General features: G+C 36.1%; 1 protein-coding gene and 1 long non-coding RNA gene across 2 annotated transcripts in view; one reads left to right on the top strand and one right to left on the bottom strand.

Annotated features, from left to right (window-relative positions):
• The window catches only part of LOC149576495 (uncharacterized), a 45,221-nt gene that overhangs the window by 12,966 nt on the left and 14,698 nt on the right, over positions 1 to 17,557 (bottom strand). The gene's annotated exons all lie outside the window — the stretch shown is intronic.
• Positions 1 to 17,557, top strand: part of LOC149576496 (alpha/beta-Hydrolases superfamily protein) — a 49,533-nt gene that overhangs the window by 20,499 nt on the left and 11,477 nt on the right. Inside the window, exon 4 of the mRNA XM_089817437.1 lies at positions 16,144 to 16,355. Within this exon, the coding sequence (XP_089673563.1) occupies positions 16,144 to 16,355 (212 nt within the window). The remainder of the gene's footprint in view (positions 1 to 16,143; positions 16,356 to 17,557) is intronic.

The following is a 17,557-nucleotide window of genomic DNA, read 5'->3' as shown; positions in this document are numbered from 1 at the left end:
CTCCTCCAATAGGGAGACAGACTGGACACAGATACAGAAACAATTCGATATTTCACAATATCTATGATGATCATATTCAAGATGCTAAATCACTGTGTCCACTTATTTGATATTTAAATTGTATACAAAATTGGAAAAATGATTATAAAGGACAAAGCATCTGAAGTTTAATTCTCCATGTCTCAAATAAATATAAACAAAGGATCTTTTATTTTATTATTAAAATAAAATAATTGAATTTACATTACAAAGTCATATTATTAGCCCCTTATTCCTCCGTACAAAAATATATTTCTTTTACTTCTTTTTGGATATGGATGTTCCTATCTGTCTTCTTTCTTTTAAAATATCGTTCATATATATATAGTATATACCTTATTCAAAGGAGATTATGACTTTTCAAAGTGAAGGATTAGAAATAATTAAAACCCTTGCAATAATAATCTTCCTTTAACATCATTAATTGCATCACACCGTTTGAGGTGTGAAACTGGTAGATGGAAGATCCTAAGGAAGAGCACGAGGACAAAATTTGTAGATTTTGCAAAGAGGGAGTGGTGGAAATGGAGTGACACTATGTGAAGGATTGCACCACATACGAGGACATTCGCAACCAACACAAAGAAATTTTAAAAGTGAACAGCATAAAAGACCCTTTCGAAGGACCAAGACTCTTCAAGGGGGCCATCTTACTTCTGCAGATCCACAACAAAAAGGACAGCTTGGAGAAATTGCATCAATCTAAATAGGCAGTTCTATGGTGGTCCCTTAGGCTTATGGCCTCGTGGACATCATTAAAAAATTTTCATTTCATTTATTATCGATGATAGGATTATTTGATGCCCTCTGTATATTGGAAAAAAAACATTTCCAGAACATTATCGGTACTTCCCATCCCTTACACCTTCGATTCCAATAAATATCCTTCTATTTTGGCACTGCCGTATGATGTTATTTACACGGTGGGTATCTGTAATACTTGAACAACTCCATTTTAACGGAAGCAAAAAGCTGGCATCAATGGTGGAATTTTGCATTTGCCATAATTTTTGTAGAGACCCTCAAGTAGAAGGAAGGATTTTGACAATATCTCATATGATCTGAAGTCTGCAATTTCTTTATTCACATCCTTTTTGCCGCTGATGAAGTCAATGCTATTATTGTTGTCTTTGTATCTGTGCAGGTTCATGCATATTTTTTTTGCAATTATATTCATTGCCGTAAAACTTCCAACCTACCATATTTCCACTGCCAATTATATGAAGCATTCTTTGCCTAGATTCCCCTTGGGGTTGCAGTAATTGCTCGTGAGGGAAAACATTGAGCATTTGAAGAGTTCGATGCAATTCCAGTAACAGATTTGTTCTTCACCATGATAGTCTTTGATTTCTATATAATATTCAATCGTACTTGTGTTTTGCCCCTGTCTAATGCACATCTCCTTCATACCGGCTTTCATGTGTGGAGTCTTCATCATATTCTCCATATAGCTCTTGATTTCTATCATCTCTTCAAGGCATGAAGTCTTTGTTTTATTTATATATCAGACTTACTTGCCGCACCTCTGGAGTATACATTTTCCTCTACAAGTCCTTGTGATTTTACAAACATGTTTCCTCCATTCAAGGCTTTAACGCTGCTAATATGAGTGTACCGTCAGTAAGAATGAGACAACCGAATTCATTCTTTATTTCATATGCTCGATATAGTTTTGTTTCTCTTTCCCACTTTGCTTCTGCGACATATTTTGTATGATAACTCATCTGTGCCATGTCATGCATTCTAACTTCAGTTTTGACCACTTCCTCTTTTGTTTGCCTGAATGTCTGACTAACTCATCAATATCATTGTTTGCAAATATATATGAATGGTGTGGATTATTCACTTGAATGATTTGCTGTCAGCAGGAACTATAGTGTTCATTATTTTCTGGATATGCAGTTTGACTTGGTCTATTAAGATCTTTGCCTCTATACAAATGCTCAACTATTTGCTGCAGATTATTAATAGGCCTGAACAATGACAAGTTGAACTTAGTGGTTTTTAACTCTGCAATTAATCGCTCTCCCTTTCTCTATGCCTTCTCTTTATCTGCCACATCTTGTTAAAAACCTGGGCAGCACAATTCGACCACTCCAGATAAGGGAAAGCTTCAAACATTCTCCTGAGGCTGGTATATCAACTCTGGCGATAAGGATTTGCTCAGTTTCTGATCTTCCTCATCTATCATAATCTTGACCAAAGATAACAGTTAATGCTCCATTTTAATGTAGCAATATTTGAATAAGCTCTCTTTAAACGGATCATGGCTAACTGTTCATAATCTACTGCTTATCAATCCTGGCTAACTATTCATAGATGAGCATAAGATAGTTGCTCTCAGTGGACAATATATTTCAAATTTCTCCATGATATCCTTCTTGTAACCTAGAATCCAACACTAGCTTTCCAGTTTTGCTAACTCTTCATACTAAAAAATCAAGACTAAAATTAAGGCTACATAATGGAGACTAAAAGTCCCCTCTCTAGAAGCTTCTAATTTTGGCTTCATTGATTTCCCCCTTTATTTAAATTAAATAGGAAAATAATGCTCTCATAGGAAAAATGATCCATGCTGAGATTCTCAAATTTGCTGAATTTCACAATTTGTATGGACTTGAGACCATATCCAAACTCCATCTCCATCCATGCAAGGCGGGGAAAATTGATCATGGCTTGGATGGAATTTACCTTGTACTTTAAAAAAAATTGATCTCACTTTGCCATCACAAGGAGGGAAATCGACCCTAGTATGGACATTTCCAACACTAATAAAAAAAACTTGGAATTCTGAACTCATCTCGAGGGAAAAATCACCCTAGTTAGAAAAAAAATGGAACTTTGAAAAATTTCCACCTTCTAATCTCCTCTTGAGGGAAAAAAAACCCTAGTCTAGACAATTTTCAGGCTTAGAAAAATTTTCCAGCTCCAAATTTCTTGAGGGCAAAATCACCCTAGCCTTGAAAAATTTTCAAGCTCCAAACTTCTCTTGAGGGAAAAATCACTGTAGTCCAAACAAATTTGACACTTCGAAATTTTTTCATGTTCCAAATCATCCAAAGTGGTGGAAATTCATGGTATGCTTGGATTTTGACTTCCAACACTTAGATTTTTTTCTGAAATGCCAAAATAAGAAGGAATATATATGTATAGTCCAGATATTGATCAAAATATGAAGGGAAATTCATGTGTAGTCCAGATATTGATGAAAATATTAGGGGAAATTCATGTATAGTCTGGGTTTTGATCAAAATATGAAGGAGAATTCATGTATTGTTTGGATTTTGTGTATTTTTGTATAGAAAAATTAATTTTCTTTAGGATATTAGCCATTTTGAACAAAAATACTAAAAAAAAAAATTTGTAAGGATTTTAAGGCCCTTATGCATAAAAATGCCTTTATATAGAACTTTAGACTAATAAACTAGCCGAAATTTAAATACACTTCAGATCTTACACCCAACCCATTATATCATGATCTCGATAGACTTCAATTTCAATGATCCCACCTTTTAAATCAGAACTTGACTATTTGCCTTTTTAAACACATTTCGGTCTTTCAAAGCTATAAATTGCGCAATGCAATGCCAAAATTTGCTGAACCTAACAACTACAAGCAGAAAATCCTATCTTGTGTAGTTGAACATGAATTATATATAGTATGCCCCTAATCTATGACATTCACCAAGGTAAACTTCAAAAGAATTGGTGAGAGCACTACATTTTAACGAGGAAAAATCACGAATTTATTAAGAATGGGAATCTCTCTAATAATCACAATAAAGAAGGATTGAAACTTAGTGATTCATGGATATCCATTATACACTGTGTTACCCCAACCTAAAAATTCTAGTCCTCGTACCGGAAACATTTCGGGGAATTGGGGATGGCTAGGGGATGTCCCCATCCCATCCCCCTTTTTTGAAAATTCCCAGGAAACGCGCTAGAAATTTGGGGACTTTGGGAATTTTTTTGGGAACGTGTGTAAGTCTCAGGGACAGTTGGGGATGCCTTGGAAGTCCTTAGGACGGATGGACACTTATAAAATAATTTTCTTTTATAGAACATTTATTTTTAATTTTAAAGTGGGTCCCTCCTTACAAGTTCACCCTAACATTCTTATTATTGTTTGGTAGTTAATTCTTGCTATTTGGGGCCTTCTAATTAGTATTTGACAACATTACATTAAGAATCATGGAATTAATATTGCTGTTACAGTCATGCTACACGCTCAAAATTATATAACAGACTATTTGCAAGGTGCTGGGAAAGTCTGAAAAGTGCATTATAGGCCTAGAACATGCATCCATATGTCATTTTTTGGCAATACATAAGTGCTTGGTTGATCTTGGGTTGATTTGGGTCCTTTGTGGAATATATGGTGAATATTGGAAGTTGATTCAAGATACCATCTTACTGTAACAAAGCTATATCATGATCAAAGTTGTATAGAGGACCTTTTAGTATTAATATCAGTTGTAGAATGTTTACAATACAGGATAGATCAAACATGAATTGGATTTTACCAATACCAATCTAAGCAATTATTACGAATGGCAATCGTAGCTGATATTCACAAGGGAAATATTATTCTTTATTTATTGCCAAGCAGTACATCATTCATGTTCCAATGTTCTTAAATAGTGCTTGGTTGGTTAGGGAGGCCAACAGACACACCCCCTCGCATCTTAAGTAACGCAACCCAATTACTATCTTAAATTACATAAATGCTTTATTACAACCTACAATATCCCTGCCCCAAAAAGAAGTCAACTTTTACAGCTATGCCTAGCTCAACCAATCCAACTTCCTCTAAGGTACGATGCATGGTCCTCTGCAGTCCATACATCGTACAATGGAGTCACTCCATCCTCTGGTACATCATTTCTTCTTGTCATACGGTCAATTTTTTTCCTTCTACTGTGTCCTCTTGTTTCGTATGAAAATTCTAATCCTCCTGTGGCCTTCTTCCATTGTTTGAGTTTGTTCTTCACGTGTGTGTATGGAATCTCCTTCTCTTTGCTTGGGTTGCCAATACTTGTCCCTACCATTTTGCAATATTGTGCAACTATTTTGGCAATTTTGATTCTAGTTTTGATCCAACCTTTTGTTTCTATGTCCTTGTGAGATTTCTCCAATTTCTCCATGACATGTTCTCCCCTTGAAGTACGTATTGTACCACTTCTTCCACCACTCTTTGTCATATGTGTACGGATGTACACATGGCCTCCATGCTTCCCTTCTGTACAACTCGTATGACCTTTGCTCCTCCTTTCCGTACGACTTGTACGACCTCTGTTCCCTTCTGTACGACTTGCACGAGCTCTGCGTCTCCTTCCCATATGAGTTGTACGAGCAATCCGTGCGGCCTCCGTGTTTCCTTGGTGCTTGTACGGACAATCCGTACCTTCGCACACATGTATGGACTGTTCCTTTCCTCCTCATAGTTGTACATGCGCGTAAGGCTCTGGTTCTTAGTGCCTTGGCTTGTGTGAGTGATGGTTCCCTGTTCAAGGTGTTGTTGCCTCTTATAAGTCTTCGACTTCGTTTAGTCCGACCCTTATTCCTTTTATCTATTTTTTCTCCTATCATGTGCTTGCACGAAAATTCCCTACCCTTATGTGACTCACATACCTTGTTATGGCTTGTTGTCTCTGCTGGTGTTTCCTTTTGATTTCTCAAGTTAAGTCCTACTGCCCTTGGCACTTTGTACTTTATCTTCTCGTCTTCCCCGAATCGGTGGGCTGGTGTATCATCTATCTGTACCATTCCTTCTTTGTATTCCTTGTACTCCTTAGGGTACGTGGCTTCCTCTCCCTCCCCCTTGACAATTTCCAGCATATTACAATTTGGTTCAAACACCTCGTACTCCTTTATTTGCTAATCAAACAATCTATTTAGAGAACATGTTCCATCCTTTGAACACTCTTCCAACTATAGCACAATTTTATTATCCTTCCTTTCTTTTACTTCCTCCTTCAGTGGTTCCTCCTTAGTATTGGTTCCATGTGCTATTGCCACCTTCAAATGTGGTAGGGTTTCTAATAGATCTCCAATCTTTACTAGTACAATGGCCTCAAGGACTTGCTTCATGATATTACTTTCCCAAATTGATTTAGTGAAAGGAGATAGAAGTACTTACTCTTTGCTCCTCCATGACGTCTTGGATCATCTTCCTAGCCTCGTTCAACTTCTTCTTTTTCATACTCATGTCAGGATATGAAAGTTTTCTCCTCTGCATCCGCATGATAGCCAATACTTCCTCTTCTGGCTCAAGCATGTTCACACTTTTCTATTTGGGGCAGTTGGCATCCTAGTGGTTGCTCAGTCCGCACCACTTACAAAGCATCCTTCCAGTCTGTCCACCACTGTGACACTCGTGTACGAAGTGTCCCCATTCATGACACCTCCTACATTGTATCATAGGCCACCCCCTGGATTCGTACCGTATTCTGCTCTTTGGAGTGTTATTATTGTTGTTGTTGTTGCCTCTCTTGTTGTTTCGGCATCCTCCAAGTGATGCTTCCACGCTTATGTTACGTAGAGGAGTGAAAGGAGGTGTGCATGGTTCTTCTTGAATAAACAATACTTGAGCACTGCGGGCCTTCAAATTGTAGGGACAGTACTTAATAGAGTGCCCCAATGCTTGACATATGCCATAGAATGCCTTTCGGGGACAATTATTCTTTGTGTCCTTCCTTCTCACATTGTGGGCATCATAGTTCTTTTCCTTCTCTTTTCTCCCCCTTGCTTGCAGTTAGTTCTCGGATCATCCTCATCATGACCTTCCACAAAGCTTGGATAGTTTTAAACTCATCCCCACTTCCTTTTGAACTCTCGCTTCCACTTCCATGTCTTCTTCCTTTAGTAGTTTTGCTTTCACTCTTTATATCCATTGTGTGAGTACATGCCTTGGCAAATGATGATGGTGGAACAATTTTCATTTTCCTCCTTAGAGAGAGAGTTAGCCCTTCAATAAACCATCTTTTATTTAGCTCATCTATAGGTTTGTAATCCAATTTCCCTACAAGCTCCTTTAGCCTCCCGCTATAAGCTCTCACCGATTCATTTTTCCCTTGTCTCGTGTTGTTTATTTTTGTTACGATCTCATCATCGTCCCTTAGGAGTTTGAATTCTTCCTCGAAGGCTGTGCGGAGATCCTTCCATGTGTCCTTCTTCCTGGCCTCTAAATTTGCGTACCAATCAAAAGCCATACCCCTTAGTGTGGCAGGAAATGCCTTTAACCATTTATTAGTGTCATTCTCCCCATTTGCCTGCCATATAGTAATACAAATTTTACAATGTCGTGTCGGATCCTCGGTTCCTTCCCCCATAAATTTTGGCAATTGTTGCTTCCCTGTAGCCATTCTATCTCTTTCGCTATTTGTCTTCTAGGTTATTAGCATTCATCAAACGCCTCCTAGTGTGCTGGCATACTTCTCGTATAGTTGGGATTCTTGTACAGGACAAATTCTCGTATGGAAGGGATTTCTCATTCAGGACAGATTCTTGTACAGGATAGATTTTCTTGTACATGACAGATTCTCATATAGGATTGATTTCTCGTATGAGATAGATTTCTTGTACAGGACAAATGTCTTGCAGACCAAGTCTCCAAGACTCTAGCCTCGGGTCGTTTTTCGACACAATCATATGAGGTCGGCAGTTATCAAAAGCTCGTTTCGTACTGTGTTTTGAGGAACTGCTCCTTGCTGGCTTCCTCTTGCACGTACTGGCAATCGAGACTTCCCTCGTTTCCACCAACCCTTGTCACCTAGTTCGTCTTTTCCTTCCCTGTGGTTGTTAACGACCCGTACTTGTGATAGTAATAGCTTGCCAATAATTCCATCCGTCTATAGTGGGACCTCCAGGTTCGAACTTAGGCAACATTGCCAAAATGTAGAATGTAGTGGATAGATCAAACATGAATTGGATATTACCAATACCAATCTAAGCAATTATTATGAATGGCAACCGTACCTGATATTTACAAGGGAAATATTATTCTTTATTTATTGCCAAGAACCAATAGTACATCATTCATGTTCCAATGTTCTTAAATAGTGCTCGATTTGTTAGGGAGACCAACGGACGCACCCCCTCACTTCCTAACCCACCCAACCCAATTACTAACTATCTTAAATTATATAAATGCTTTATTACACCCTACATCAGTCCACTTAGAATGAATAGAAGTGTAGTTTCAAAATTAAATGATAGTAGTGTGTTTCAATTTGAAAGGTGGGCTATTGTTCTTGTTGCTAATGGAAATGAATTCTAAATTATGTTCTTGGGTATATTTCAAATTTGTATGTTATTATATTAATATTACATGTACATTGTGTTGGTTCCCAAAACCGTAGATTGAAAATCCAAGAGCCTGCCACTTCTCCGGTAGGATCTCTCAATCAAATTTTGGCCAACGAACAAAAATTGCTTAGATTCCCCTGCACTTCGGGATCCGCTACACCCAAGCGGGTAAACATTGACCACTCAATTCAAGGGTTTTCTATAGCGAATTTAAACTTTGCGAGTTCCCCGGCTGGCAAGGTCCTTGAACTCGATCAGAATGAAACAGAAATGTTGGATAATGGTTAAATGTTTTGAACAATTGAATAATAATAAATTTGATGCCTGCAGGAGGAATATATGGATTTTCTGACTTCAATAAAAAGACCAGTGCCTTTGCTCATCCGGGCGATAGAGTCAACTTCGGTGAACTTTTACATACAACTTCATAATGTTCAATGCACTTGTACTGCCAATAATTTTGATAATCCAGATGTGACAGACCAATTATAATGCAATCTTAAATTAGTCCAGATTGAATTTTAACTCCACTGAGACAAACTGGACACAGCTGTGGAAACAATTAAATATTTCACGACACCTATGATGATCAAATTTAAAATGCTAACTGACCATGTCCACTTATTTGATAACAAAATCATATACAGAATTTTAAAATATAATTATGAAGGACGATTCGCCTGCAGTTTAAATCTCCGCGCCATTAAAGGTAAACAAAGGACATTTTTATTTTATTTAAAAATAAAATAATAGACTTTATTACAAAATCATAATATTGCCCTTATCTCTCCATACAATAAATATAAAATACTTCTCTTCTATTGAATAAAATGTGTGGATATTACAATGATGAATATTTTTCATATTGAATTTTCCCTCTCTATTTATAACGGATAAAGAAACATAACCTTTGAACTAAGAGTTACGTCCTTTCCTAATTTTTAATTATTACCTAATAATTTCTTTTAGTTAAATGCCACCTCTTCAGATTAAATAATTTCTTTTTGTCACCATTTGAACAAAGTCTTAATCGCATCCTTGGTTAAAAAATGCCGTATGGAACTTTTCTTATTTGATTGCTCTAAACATTATTACTATCCCATTTTTATTAGAAATCACTCGGTGGATGCTCTTCGTCTCCCGTAGCCTGCGGTCCTGTAATATGAGTTTTTTTTTTTTTTTTTTGAGTTTTCCGGCACACAATTTCTGACTAGGATCACAATTATTTTATTTTTTTATTCCTTTATAAAATTCATTGGGTATGAAGTTTTCGGAAATACTTCCTCTCCTCCACGGCCAAACAAACTTGCCAGTGTTCTGTCGCTTCGATGCCCCAGGTGCCATTTCTTATAAAGGCTTGAACTTGCCAGAACTACTATGCAATCACCAGTATAAAAATGGCGTCACTTGATAACTTCGTGGCTTGAGGTCCCGTTGCTTCCTTCAAAATTTCCACATTAAAATATGGCAGCAGGAGCAGAAGAAAAATAAAGAGACTGGAGCTTCCACATATCGATATAGAAACTGCCGCTAACTTCATAGTATGAAACTGCTGCTGAGTGAAAGATTTTCATCATTCTATAATCTCATATACATGCCAAATACATGCCTTTGACAACTCCTTTCATCCTTATTAATCTGTGTCGACTACCATCCTGCAGGTCTGCGTAAGATTACTTATATTGATTCATTTCAATCCTTGACTAATCTCATTCATCAGTATGAATGTCTTCTGCACTTTCAATATTCTTTTGTAATCTCTGGATCTCAAGGCAGAAATGAAGAGTACTTCTAGATTATGGCTTTTACACTCTTAACTGTAAGTATCATCACAACTTTCAGATTGAAATCATCATCTGGATAAAGATAATTAAAGATCATTCGATGAACTAGAAGATACAGCATGTTACATCCCTGTCTACAAAATTGAATTCTTGCTTTTGCCCAGTCAAATATAGTTGTTTGGAAAAAACTTAGCAGCTTGGAAAAAAAAAAACTAATACTTTCATCTCTGGCACATCAACATCTTCTGATAGCTCATTCAAACCTTTCATAATGCTCCTTTCCTCATATAATTTGATCTCTTATAATCATCGGCATATGGCATGAGAACTCTTGTCATTGGTACACAACATAAAAAAAACGAAAAGATATGAAAATATATAAGAATGGAGCTTCTAAAATTTGGGCTCCATCAGTGGCTCTTTCTGGGGACGTATGCTCCCTATGAGCATGGCGAAATCCCAGCTATCTTTGGAGAGCAGACCAAGCATTCATGCTTAACATGATGCAAGGTGAAAATTTGGTGGCCCTAGGCCCCCCCCCCCAATAATGAACATAAATTCTTCCCTCTATCAAACACAAAGTTCTCATCATGTAACACTTTCAACCTGCTGATCATGATGCCATCACTTCTATGAATGATACATATTGCTTCTATTTTACCAATGCATTCTTTGGTATCCGTCTCATGTTTAGCCTTCAAGAAATCATCATGTGCTCTATGATTTTTGCTGAATGGATGATCCTTACAGTCACAATATGCTTTGTTCCCATACTCCAGATATTGCTTATCCTCACAATAAGACACTGAAAATGGTTTATATTCAGAAAATGCTGCCTCTCCCTCATCAGGGACTCCATCAGATATTATACTCGAAATTTTTTCAGAATTATTCTTCACATTCTCCTCATTATGCATAGCTGATTCTGTCGCTCCTTCACATGTTTGCTGCCACTCCTGCTCATGGGATGAGCTGAAAGGTATCTCATCTTCTATATGCATATCATGAGTTTCATCAATTGCAAAATCAGACCTGCTATCTTCATCATGGTGCTGATGGGTTTGGCTATATGGAGAATCCTCTTCATACAATGGATTTGAGAATGTGGTGAACTCAGGCATATCTCCTTTTGCTTGCTCCTCAAACAAAGGGTTTACAAACATAGAGAATTCAGGCATGGCCTCAAAAGAGCTTTCACCCAGTTCATCAAGTGTTTCATCAAATAGTGTCCTAACTTCATCACTTTGAGAATCATAATTTGCTTGACCAGCAAGGGGGATATCCTCATCAGCAATATACTCTAAAACTTCTTCCTGTTCACACATTGTGTACAATTCTATTTCATCTCCATAATATGATTCTTCAGAATGATCACTTCTTTCATTCAACACCTCCTTAAAATGCACTGATTCATCAACTTGCTCACCATGGTGAATTGAGAAAAAAATTGGACCATTTTTCTCAACATGTTTTTGATACTCCAGATCTAACAAGGCTGAAATTTCCTCTACACTCAAAGAATCTTCTTCTTCATTTTCACATTCATCATCACCCATAGGCATATACGTATCATCACGAGCTGATTCTCCTTCAACATGTTCAAAAATTTCATCTCTATTTGAATCTGAAACTTCACTTGACCCATTTGTTATTTCAGTCCTGCATTTATTATCTACAACCAGCTGTTTATCCATAAGTTCAAGAAAGTTAAGAAATTGACAATCATATAAGAGGCCTAATTCCCGCATCCTGTAGAGAAGATCAGATGATGGAGGTTTGTATTTTGAAGGTATTTCTTGATAAGCATAAAACATTCTTAGGAAGAATTCTGTTGCAAATTCATCTTCTTGCTTTTCTAAATTCAAATATGCATCCAAAGGAGATACATAGCTTGGACTTTCATCAATTATTTGGAAAAGAAGCATCAAATCAAGATCTTTTGGTGATATTCCCAAATCACAAAACTTTCGTATCAATTCCTTGTGTGAAGGCATAATGTTTGAAGGTACTTTTCGAAAAATATCCACCATTCTTATAAACAAATGTGCCGATGTCTCGCCTTCATATCTTTCCAAATTGAAAAATGCATCTAGAGGGTGTATGTATTCTTCCTCCATAGTGTAACATAGATCCATCTCCTGATCATAGTAGATATTCTCCATTGTGCATGATCAAATTATTTCCTTATGAGTCCTTTCCCTCAGCAGAGTTACCAACTGAAACTTTATCCAATAGAGTCGTCACCTCTTTTGAGGAATGTATTTATCTTCCGGGTTCTTACTTCCAGTAGAGTACACTTCCAATCAAACTGTTACAACTGTTTTCTGATACTGATCCACGAACTTTGAAACTCTAGGTAACTGCGCAACACTTGTTGCAAGCAACTCTCCCCAGCGGAGTCGCCAATTTGTTGGTTTCCAAAACCATAGATTGGAAATCCAAGAGCTTGCCACTTCTCCGGTAGGATCTCTCAATCAAATTTTGGCCAACGAACGAAAATCGCTTAGATTCCCTTGCACTTCGGGCTCCACTACACCCAGGCGGGTAAACCTTCACCTTGAACACTGACCACTCAATTCAAGGGTTTTCTATAGCGAATTTAAACTTTGCGAGTGCCTCGGCTGGCAAGGTCCTTGAACTCGATCAGAATGAAACTGAATGTTGGATAATGGTTAAATGTTTTGAACAATTGAATAATAATAAATTTGATGCTTGCAGGAGGAATATATGGATTTTTTGACTTCAATAAAAAGACCAATGCCTTTGCTCATCCGGGCTATAGAGTCAACTTCGGTGAACTTTTACATACAACTTCATAATGTTCAATGCACTTGTACTGCCAATAATTTTGATAATCCAGAGGCGACAGACCAATTATAATGCAATCTTAAACTAGTCCAAATTGAATTTTAACTCCACTGAGGCAAACTGGACATAGTTGCGGAAACAATTAAATATTTCACGACACCTATGATGATCAAATTTAAAATGCTAACTGACCATGTCCACTTATCTGATAACAAAATCATATACAGAATTTTAAAATATAATTATGAAGGACGATTTGCCTGCAGTTTAAATCTCCGCGCCATTAAAGGTAAACAAAGGACATTTTTATTTTATTTAAAAATAAAATAATAAACTTTATTACAAAATCATAATATTGCCCTTATCTCTCCATACAATAAATATAAAATACTTCTCTTCTATTGAATAAAATGTGTGGATATTACAATGATGAATATTTTTCATATTGAATTTTCCCTCTCTATTTATAATGGATAAAGAAACATAACCTTTGAACTAAGAGTTACGTCCTTTCCTAATTTTTAATTATTACCTAATAATTTCTTTTAGTTAAATGACACCTCTTCAGATTAAATAATTTCTTTTTGTCACCGTTTGAACAAAGTCTTAATCGCATCCTTGGTTAAAAAATGCCGTATGGAACTTTTCTTATTTGATTGCTCTAAACATTATTACTATCCCATTTTTATTAGAAATCACTCGGTGGATGCTCTTCGTCTCCCGTAGCTTGCGGTCCTGTAATATGAGTTTTTTTATTTTTTGAGTTTTCCGGCACACAATTTTTGACTGGGATCACAATTATTTTAATTTTTTATTCCTTTATAAAATTCATTGGGTATGAAGTTTTCGGAAATACTTCCTCTCCTCCATGGCCAAACAAACCTGCCAATGTTTTGTCGCTTCGATGCCCCAGGTGCCATTTCTTATAAAGGCTTGAACTTGCCAGAACTACTATGCAATCACAAGTATAAAAATGGCGTCACTTGATAACTTCGTGGCTTGAGGTCCCGTTGCTTCCTTCAAAATTTCCACATTAAAATATGGCAGCAGGAGCAGAAGAAAAATAAAGAGACTGGGGCTTCCACATATCGATATAGAAACTGCCGCTAACTTCATAGTATGAAACTGCTGCTGAGTGAAAGATTTTCATCATTCTATAATCTCATATACATGCCAAATACATGCCTTTGACAACTCCTTTCATCCTTATTAATCTGTGTCGACTACCATCCTGCAGGTCTGCGTAAGATTACTTATATTGATTCATTTCAATCCTTGACTAATCTCATTCATCAGTATGAATGTCTTCTGCACTTTCAATATTCTTTTGTAATCTCTGGATCTCAAGGCAGAAATGAAGAGTACTTCTAGATTATGGCTTTTACACTCTTCACTGTAAGTATCATCACAACTTTCAGATTGAAATCATAATCTGGATAAAGATAATTAAAGATCATTCGATGAACTAGAAGATACAGCATGTTACATCCCTGTCTACAAAATTGAATTCTTGCTTTTGCCCAGTCAAATATAGTTGTTTGGAAAAAACTTAGCAGCTTGGAAAAAACAAAACTAATACTTTCATCTCTGGCACATCAACGTCTTCTGATAGCTCATTCAAACCTTTCATAATGCTCCTTTCCTCGTATAATTTGATCTCTTATAATCATCGGCATATGGCATGAGAACTCTTGTCATTGGTACACAACATAAAGAAAACGAAAAGATATGAAAATAATAAAATATATAAGAATGGAGCTTCTAAAATTTGGGCTCCATCACATTGACAATAATTCCAAATTATGAATGCATTATAGCATATTGAGCATTGAGTTTGATTATTGAAATGTTGTAAGTTAAGGTTCTACAATGTTTAAATGGCATGGTTTATCCATGTCTTCATATGAATGTAATGTATATATGCAAATTTCACTATATATTTTATATTTTCCCTATATGTATATAACTATTCCCTCCCATGTCCAAATTCAGCAAATGTTTTTGCCATCTCAGGAACCTGTCCCGCCGTCCACTACTGTCCCCGTCCCAAAAACTCGGGGGAACATAGATTATACACCTATTTGAGAGCCCATATATTTTGGTTACAATGGTTATTAATTAACAGGCTTGCAATGAATTAATGCTATATTGGCTATAATATAACGATATCAATTAAGCTTGAATAACTAAAGATGTATGGATCATAGTTAAAATTGTTTTCTTGGTATTGATTTGTCAAAACCAAAAGATAGACATTTTCAAGTAAGCTGGAAAAAAAGGACATTGAAAAACACATAAAAAATTCATAAACATAAAGAGAACTTCTGTTTTGCTTTCTAAATGCAGAGTGGGGGGTAGGGAGCAGCAGCCCTATTGGGATCGGGGAAGCATCCATATGGAAATTAAACCCTCCCTGAGATCAGACATTTTAAGGCCACATGGAACTTCATGGTCATGCCATTTTTCATAACTTTATTGCTTTTAATTAAGCTTCAAACCTTTGGAAAAATGTGGGTGCCAAGGTTAGTAACTAGTAAGTCGGTGATTGAGAGAATGGAATGGATAATTTGTAAAAAATGAGTGCCTAGAGTGTACTTTTTTGATCCAGTGTTGGTTATTTTGAAAAATCCAAATTTGGGTGTAAAAATAAGGTTCTGACAATTTTTTTAAAAAGAAGTATTTTACAGGCAAATAAATAACTGCATGAAAATACCACACTATATTAATTATTTGCCATTTAAGCAACCCCAGGAATTGTGTCATAACACTGAGAGTTGGGAATTGTGGCAGGGATCAGAGTTAAAAAACGGCAATCCAACTTGATGGGCCAAGTCACAATTTATCTCAATAAATCACAATTGTTAAGAGTTTTGCCACTATGTAATGGACTATTAATGTGCTACTAGGAAGCAGTATTATTAGTCTAATCATTCAATACCAAGATTTCCAATGATGGAACAGAAAGCATGGGTATGAAAACATTGATTTTCTAAATACCTTCGCATTTTATCTGAACCTATTATTAATCGTTGTTTGTAGCAGGTATCTTTGTAGGTCAAGTCATTCTTTGGAAGGCAACTTAGTTTACTTTTATCTTTTTTGTTGAATAATGGCTTATACAATCTCTCTGAAATGTGTCTAGTTTTGATTAGGATTTATACATTTGTCGGGCATGACAGTTTTGTAAGGCTCATTTTTGCAGTGATCACTGGAGGAAGAATCTGCCTGTTCTTGCAAAGTCCCACAGGGTTTATGCAATTGATCTTCTTGGTTATGGATACTCAGACAAGCCAAATCCACACGATTTTCCAGTTAACTCCCTATACACGTTCGAGAATTGGGCAAAGCAAGTTAATGATTTCTGTAAGGACATAGTTAAAGATCAAGCCTTCTTTGTATGCAACTCCATTGGAGGTAATTAGTTCTTACTGAAATGAAAGATGTTAAAATATTGCAAACATACATAATTATCCCGATATTAAAATGTCTTCTTGGGCTTGACAGAAATTATTAGATTTTACTCTTTCTTACTCTTTCGAAGAAAAAATGACCTGCAGCTTAGTTTGCTATGTTGGGAATTGATTGGAATTTACAAAGTCTGCATTTGTTGCAATCGAGATCTTATAAGGCAAGAAACTCTAAGCTGGTTGAATAATTCAGTATGAATCCAATGAGTATGCTTCTAGGTGGCTTGATTAATTCAGTGTGTCTAATTGGTACAGTTCTAGGACTATCTAAAAGTTAACATTGAGATGGGAAGACTCTATCTGACATTTTAGAGCATATTATTTTACAGCAGATTTCTGTGGCTTCTTTGCTCTGATACATAATATATCTTCAATGTTGGTCCAGTGTGGTTTATGTTTTAAGTAGGGGAAATGCAATAGATGAAAATCTAGAATTAAAAAAAAAATTCATTCAGAATCTTATGAATTTAGTTTTGGGATTAAAAAGTAAAATATGAATGGAAAGATTAATAGTCTTATTATTGTAGCATATGATAGCAATCTTGTTGAAGCTTATTTACACTTAAAACTAATATACTTCATAGTTGATTTGATATTAGCTACCAGAATTGTTTGTAATAAATATGCTTCAGCAACACGTAATACTTTCAAGGACTTCAGGTTTCAAATTTTATTATATACATCTAAAATACCTGCCCTAATACTGGTTCAGGTTTGGGTTTGAGTTTGGGTCTGGGGCTTTGCTTTGTGGGTTTGGTAAACAAATGTGTGTCAGGTTTCTCCATACAAAGACATGGAAAAAACAAAATTAAAAAAAAAACAAAACATTTATATATATACAGCAGTAATAAAGTTTTTAACTTTAGAATACCACATATTATTATATTGTAAAAATAAAATATATTACAATGTCAATGTCATGTGGGTCTTAAAAAATATGACATTACCATCTATATTAGATGATTTAAGCAGTAGTTTGTTTGACCAATCACAGGCAGTGGCACTTTCACGCTTCTGGTTGACTTGTCTTCAATATTAAATGCAAGAAAGTGGTAAGTGGATGCATCAAAGGCAGTATGCAATGGTGCAACATCTAAGTTCCTTGTACCCACTTTCTTTTTGTGAAACAAGACAGGAGTTGGAATGCAC

The sequence above is a fragment of the Cupressus sempervirens genome, chromosome 1 (assembly GCF_028749045.1).
Source record: "Cupressus sempervirens isolate cs-2001-9-10 chromosome 1, ASM2874904v1, whole genome shotgun sequence".
NCBI classification, from domain to species: domain Eukaryota; kingdom Viridiplantae; phylum Streptophyta; class Pinopsida; order Cupressales; family Cupressaceae; genus Cupressus; species Cupressus sempervirens.
The sequence above is the reverse complement of the archived record's forward strand: the minus strand, read 5'-3'. Positions and strand labels throughout refer to the sequence as shown.